Genomic DNA, 7,076 nt, shown 5'->3' with positions numbered 1-7,076 from the left:
GTGTAGATATGTTATATTATAACAGTACTATTGTACTAGCTTATATATTATATGCAAAAGCAGTTGTTAGTTAAGTTTAACGTTAACATTACTGTTTTAACATAGAGAGATATTATATAGTTTATAAAGAAAACAAAACTTGATGAGGTGATATTTGTAGGGAATGGATGATGTAGTAAAAAAATACAACATAAATAAAAATAATTATTTATTAAAAATCATACATAATTAACACAAGAAATTTACCATGGTTTTTATGACTCGATACAAAAACAATGCTACATAATTTTACATTATAAACAAATTATTTGGATAGCTCCCAGAGCTCTCTTAATTGTACTCACTTATAAGCAATTATCACAAGTAGGTCTAGAATTTTTAATAGACCTGAACATATTATTGAATTGTCAGAGGAACTGAATTGATTTCTCTTCCTTTTAAAAGAGAATCACATTTCTCTGCTTTTTTATTGATAATAATCAGGTAGGTATTACATTGGCTTCATTGGATTCGATAAGAAGACATTTAAAGCCCCGTATTCACGATAATCATTTGCTTAGCAAAACAATTGAATCAAACAATCAATCAAATAAATATTTTCAGACTAACGCAGCGTTGGAGCGGTTAGCATTAAAACAAACCAGCAACATTAATAATTAACTTGTAGTTTAGTTGCTAAGCAGATTGCCTTGAATACGAGGCTTATTCCTTAAGTATTAAGGTTTATAATTAAATGCCGACATTGCACAGCGCCGTGATACTGCGCACGAGTCTCGCGTTCGCGTCCTTGTAGTCCACGGGCTGAGCGTTCATCACTATTGTCTTCAGACGAGCTTCATCCTATTATTAAGAATAATTATAAATGTAGAGAATGTTAATGAAAGTGGACCAAGTCTATTTACTTGTAGTTGAATTATCTATGTATCTATGAATGAAATTCTATTTATAAATATTTAATCAAAAGTATTTCCTACGTCTTTTCAACATTTTCTGAAATTTTGATGAATGTAAAATTTAATATTTAAGTTTAAACAGTTTTTCTGTACACTCGATTTTATACACATCCATTTAGAGAATCACATAAAATGTTAACGTGAAAGACTATTCCCTTGTGGTTAGGGAGCCAGGTGCAAATTTGGTTAACTATTTCCTCTCAAGAGATAATTCGTCAGACGCATGAGAGTATAGTATTATAAAGCCTCGTGAACGTCAGCTGGCGCTCGGTTGGGGGGGTGAGCGGTTGTAGCCTCCCACGCACATAGGAAAAAAAATACATTCATTCAGTCATTTCCTCTCCGCTAAAAATTTGTCAAATTGTAGCTAACCCAATATCTCAACGAAAAAAAATAGTCAGCTGGTTACAACATGGTGTACTATACGTCAGCTGGTGTCTCGAACATGAAAGTTAAATTTAAAGAAAAATTTATTTTCCGTTATTTCCTCTCAAACAAAAATTTACCTGATGATAGCTTATATGTAACTGTGGATAAATATATATGTCAGCTGGCTGTATCTTGGTGGAAAAACCGTCAGCTGATACGGGAGGCTACAACCGCTCTTCCCCCCAACCGAGCTCCAGCTGACGTTCACGAGGCTTCATAATACTATACTTTGATGCATTTTACTAATTACCGCTTGAGAGGAACTTGGTCATAAAATCTGCTGCTGGCTCCCGGACCATTGAGAGATCAACATTTCCCTTGCTTTGTTTCTAGTCAATCAAATACTTACACTGTAAACTTCCATTTTTGTTCGGAATTTGAAGACGAAAGTTTTAAACTTGACATCTTCGAAGAGCCGCGCATACCCACTCTTATTATATTCAAACATTTGTCCGATCTCCGCGGAAGTTTTTCCGAGCATGGCTTCGGCGGTTTCGTTAAACGCTGTTATACGCTGATCGCCCGTTGGATCTGACACGTTTGCCTGAAGATTTAAAAACATAAGGTCCTGCTAAGATAACTATATTAAAAATTAAGGTAGATGACTCACCATGACCAATTTAAATGTAGGGATAAAATCGCGTTTAATGACCTTTATTTTCAAAAATATAATACGCGCATAGAAATAAATAGAATAATTACATTTGTAAAATTCCCACAAATACTCTCCAAATATCTGATACATACAAAAGTCCCACAGACAAACTGCATAGTGCAGTTTTGTGGGACTTAGACATAAGTTATTGTAAAAATTTGTAAGAATAATTTCAATAAATAATAATAAATAAAAATAATGAAAATGACAGATTTGTTCATATAACAATATATTATTAATTTATCATAAAAACAACCTACCCCCAAAAGCAGCCGATACTTGTAATTAGGGTATTCTCTATTGCACTTTTCACATCTATACTGTCCATTCTCTTGATCCACCAGTTTCTTATTACACTGTTCTTGTGGACAAGCCTTGTACACCGCGTTGTCTGCAAACGTGAACGTTAGAACACCGAGTAGACTGAAATAGTCGCCTTTACTACCAGAGCCTAGTTGTTTGGCTTCTGCTTCAGAGAATGTTATCCATTCGCTACTGCCTCCAGAGTAACCACCCGCTCTGCAAATTGGTACATTTTAGTTGTCTATCACATGAAATGACTCATGTCATTGAGAAGAAAATCTACATATATAAAACTCAAAGGTGACCTATATAATGATCTATCAACACTAGCACCACTGGACGTATCGGGCTGAAATTTGGCATGCAGGTAGATGTTAGGACGTAGGTATCCGCTAAGAAAGGATTTCCCGATATTCTTGCGGGAACGGGGAAAAACAGGGATGTACGTATAAAGTCGTGGGCGGAAGCTAGTGTTATTATAAAAGTGTAAAATTTCAGATTTTATAAAGTAATGTAATGGGAAGCGTTTATAACGAAAATTATTTATTCATTATTTCCTGTATAATTTGCAGTTTCAAATATGTTTAGATTATTAGGTTAATATTTTTTCATGCATCTCCATCCAAATATTTTGTTTCTTATTCACCTTTGACAAAATTAAAACAATATTGTGAAGTGTAAGAAATATTAAAATTACATTAACTTTCAAGTAAATTTACACCTTTGTGTAAGAATGAACACTATTCATTGCAATTTTGAATTATTACATTTTACATAAGTATATTTACCTTGCTGATATATTTACAATATCCATATTAGCGCCACCATTATCGTACCAGCCTCTCAGCTTGTGAGCTTCGGGCAGATCAGGGTTGTATCGTAACATTGTACTCGCGAGACACGACAGGGATTTACTTCCGTTGAATTCTGTGAGGCGAGCCCCCTGTAGCCATTGTTAATAAATTAATTACCAAGTTTGTGTGTTTATTTATTTTGATTACTTATGAACTGAAGCATCTAAATTCTAAACTGAAGCACTGTCATCAAAATTAGTGCCATTTACTGCAAGTAAATCATTTATTTCCAAGTCTTGTTCATTTATTTACCCAAAATGTCCCAGTTTTATTTATGATTCACAAAGATATTTGATATTTTCATATAAAAGATTGAGGTAGAATGATTTAGGAGTGTAGGAGACTTACTTTTGCAGCAACTACAGGATTTGAACTGCCATCAAAGGTTTCTGCTTCATTGCCCCAGAGTGTTAAAACAACCTGTAAAGCCATATTTTTATAAAATATTTAAGTTACTAAGTTATACTAAGTTCTCTTAATATAGGTAAGTTTAAAACAAAGGTAAGTCAAAAACAAGAAGTATAGGATGACTGCCAAGTATTATCTCTTTAAGTTTTAAAGAACATCATGTTCATATTGCCTCGTCCACAAGGGGACAAATGCCTTATCTTTAAGTGATACTGCTTTCCGAATCGGTGGTAAATGTTAAAAATATGTACCTATGACGTTTCAAAAGTGCTTCTAGAAGAAGTCTAATTGAATAAATAAATGTTTGAGTTTGAGTGAACACTTACCGCACCACCAGAAGAATCAACTAGTGTCACTTCTCTCTTTTTCAATTGCTTGCCGGTGTTGCGGGCAGTTAACTCTTGCATGTCGGCTGCTGATTTGCACACTCCGATTAAATCTGAAAAATATACCATTTATTACTATTTTTTATTAATGATTCTTTACAATATCAACCTCACATATATTACTTGAAAAAAAATGTTTGTCTGTAATGTCTGTTTACTGACGATAGTTGAACGTGACAACGTCCGATTGTGCCTCTTTGTCGCTCAGAGTGCGGAAGCACTCTCGCTCGTATTTCAAGCTTTACAAGGAACGCCTCAGAGCGAGGTAACGCCGCATTAGTCATGTTTTATCGTGCGTGCAGCCGGCTCTATCGAATTATAAGACGTTGTCACGTCAAAAAAAGTATGTATTGCAAACTAAAATCATTTTAGAAAATGTGTTCACTTAAAAATCACTTAAAAAGACACAATAAAAGTACAAAGTGAAGAAATTACCTAGTAAAGTATCAGGGCTCTTATTAGCAATCTCATTGATTGGTGTGAAATCATATTTAACTGATGGAACCGATGACGAGCCCTCAGTACATTCTGCAACCACTGTGTCTGAATTGAACGTCATTTCGTAATCATTCTTGAGAGAAGTGTACTGTTTGTTTGCTGTCTTCAATTGGCACTTGCTTATATAATATACTTTATCAACCTAGAATGGAATAAGGACTTATATAATAACGTTTAGTGCATGAATGTTACTATTAAAAATATTATATAGGTTTAAAATTAAGATGTTACAATAATTTAAATTATGTAAACATAATGCAATTGCAACTGAGAAATTAGCTATTATTAATTGATAAATTATTATTTATCATCATTTAAAATTAAATATAAAATTTGTATTTATTTTATTTTGAAATAACACATAGTCAGTAACGAATAATACATACAATAATAAAAAAATAATTACCTGAATCATATCATAGAATTTATCAACTTCATTCCGGAAGGCTGTAGCTCTAATCTCCCCAGTTTCATCACAAAGGTCCATACTGAATAGTTTCCCTTCACCCTTTGCATTGCTCCAAGTGCGAATGGCAGATTTACTCATAACACGCGCTTTTATTACCCACCTACCAAAAATAAGTACATTAATAAATTATATAGTAATATATAAACATTTCTAAGTATATTGTGGCATAATTTTAGCACAATACGAATCTGTTTTTGCGTGTTAATTTTCCAAATTCTTATAAAACTCATTTCAATACTTAGATTATATATCAATAAATTTGTTCATACTTATTCTGATAAGGACTCAGACTATTGATAGGATGAGTCATTTGTGTATTCAATAAGCTGTTATTTAGTCCTGCTGCACTTGATTGATTTATATTAGTTGACATGCTCGGTACTGGCGCTGGTTTCTGCATAGGTCTCATAGGGCTTTGTACAGCTGGTTTAGGTGACTCCTCTGACCAGGTTGTTGGGTTCCCAAGCTTCTGGCCCACTTCTGAGCCAGGGGCAATTATTGTTATGTCCAGGATAATCATTACTCGTCTAGAAAGATATTGATATCATTTGACTTTTTATATCAGTGTCATGTTCATAGTTTACTTTTTATTCTATAGTAAATGTTTTTAATTTGTTTTTTATGTTTGTATAATTTTTTAGTCCATAGAACATGTTTAGTGTAATTTTAACAAAAGATCTATGAAAAATCTTTATACTCCTTTGAATATGTAATAAGTAATTTATAATATCATACACGTAGATACATACTTTTCCCCCTTTCCAGTGTTTTTTAATAGTGATGTGACAAACCGGTCAATCTGAACAACTGAGTAGTCTGACAATTCCCCTGTTATGAGTTTATCATTGAGCTGTGTAGCGAGCATGGCAAAGCTATGTGAGTGTTTGCCATCAGACACAAGTAATCTGAACCTTTCGTTAGCTCCACTGCCTTGTATTTTCTTACTTCCCAAAACTTGCATGACGGGTTTGTCATAGTTACCACCATTCATGATTATCTATAAATTTAACCAAAATTATTTGAAATAGTGTAATTTTATAATTCATACGTCTAAAGTCTCTAAAGATATGTACCATAAACTCTGTTAGAAGTTCAAGTTTAAATTCAAATTCATTTAATATCAGAACATCGTCCACTTGTTACTAATTTCTTAGATAGTACAGTACATGCTTAGATCCACTATAAAATCCTAGCAAAGCGGTAGGCGGTTTGCAATTTAAATGTAAAAAAATAAAAATCAACGAAATAGCAGGTGAGTTTGATTGCGTTACAATTTCTTGTTACCTCAAGAGATCCTTCGGATAAATTGTAACCCATTTTGTATGCTTAGCGTTATCTAAGGTTAGATGTATTACAGTTTTATTTATCTCCGTTTTCTATATTTTATGTAAAAAGTGTGCTAATACTGGTTATTTAAAATTCCTTTGCTTTCAGTCTTTTGCTTCAGTTTTCAACTGTCAAAATTACCGCGAACTACGAATGTGCATAGAGAATATATAGAATATCATGGTATATCTCAACAGATAAAAAAGATATTGTCTCAAATACGAGTCTGTTGAGAAGTGGCCGAGAATGTATCGAGTCGTGTGAGTCATGCAAAGACGTGCAAAGACGTTATGCTATTAGCTAGAGTGACTCTAGCTGCTAGACTATTTTCCTGCGCGGGTTACCAGCGCTTATAAGCGCCGATAAGCGCTTATAAGCGCTTATAAGTTTCAAGCTTTCTTTCTGAATACGCCCTAAGGTGGGTGACCATGAATTTTGTTTGACATTGCACTGTCTCACGAATTATGTATCGGTATTTTTTAAAATTTAAGATTTAAAAGCGAAACCCTAGCACGTTACGACGACGTTAGCGGCTACATTACGATAAAAACTGTATTTTTCAGCTATGTATGAAAATTATAAATTACGATATACTTTTACTGTAACATAAACATACATTATGTTTTCGTTTATTTTTAACCGACTTCAAAAAAAAGGAGGAGGTTATCAATTCAGCCGGTATATTTTTTATGTATGTACAGTGTACACCGATTATACCGAGGTTTCTGAACCGATTTACGTGATTCTCTTTTTGTTTGATGCGGAATGGTTTCGAATTGGTCCCATAAAAATTTG

At 33.5% G+C, this 7,076-nt stretch overlaps 1 protein-coding gene across 1 annotated transcript; it reads right to left on the bottom strand.

Moving 5' to 3' along the window:
• Positions 1 to 195: 195 nt before the first annotated feature.
• On the bottom strand, positions 196 to 6,427 carry RPA1 (replication protein A 70). The gene is made up of 11 exons (XM_090108778.1): positions 6,240 to 6,427; positions 5,705 to 5,952; positions 5,225 to 5,482; positions 4,893 to 5,055; positions 4,424 to 4,628; positions 3,929 to 4,041; positions 3,543 to 3,614; positions 3,129 to 3,283; positions 2,298 to 2,556; positions 1,732 to 1,926; positions 196 to 840 (listed from the first exon to the last, which is right to left on the bottom strand). The coding sequence occupies exons 1-11, from the start codon at positions 6,270 to 6,272 to the stop codon at positions 730 to 732; spliced, it is 1,812 nt and encodes a 603-aa protein (XP_089964904.1). The 5' UTR covers positions 6,273 to 6,427; the 3' UTR covers positions 196 to 729.
• Between the last annotated feature and the right edge of the window lie 649 nt (positions 6,428 to 7,076).

Source organism: Colias eurytheme, chromosome 13, assembly GCF_061535395.1.
Source record: "Colias eurytheme isolate Ceu_HAF_F1 chromosome 13, ilColEury1 Martin Lab GWU primary, whole genome shotgun sequence".
NCBI lineage: Eukaryota > Metazoa > Arthropoda > Insecta > Lepidoptera > Pieridae > Colias > Colias eurytheme.
Note: the sequence above shows the minus strand (reverse complement) of the source record. Positions and strands in the feature narration are given on the sequence as shown.

Bases quoted from the DNA above. Each gene is read 5' to 3' on its own strand.
- RPA1 (XM_090108778.1), bottom strand. From the start codon at position 6,272: ATGGGTTACAATTTATCCGAAGGATCTCTTGAG. The intron at 5,483-5,704 runs GTATGTATCTAC...ATATCTTTCTAG, and splicing joins AACACTGGAAAGGGGGAAAA to ACGAGTAATGATTATCCTGG. The intron at 3,284-3,542 runs GTAAGTCTCCTA...CAATGGCTACAG, and splicing joins ATCCTGTAGTTGCTGCAAAA to GGGGCTCGCCTCACAGAATT.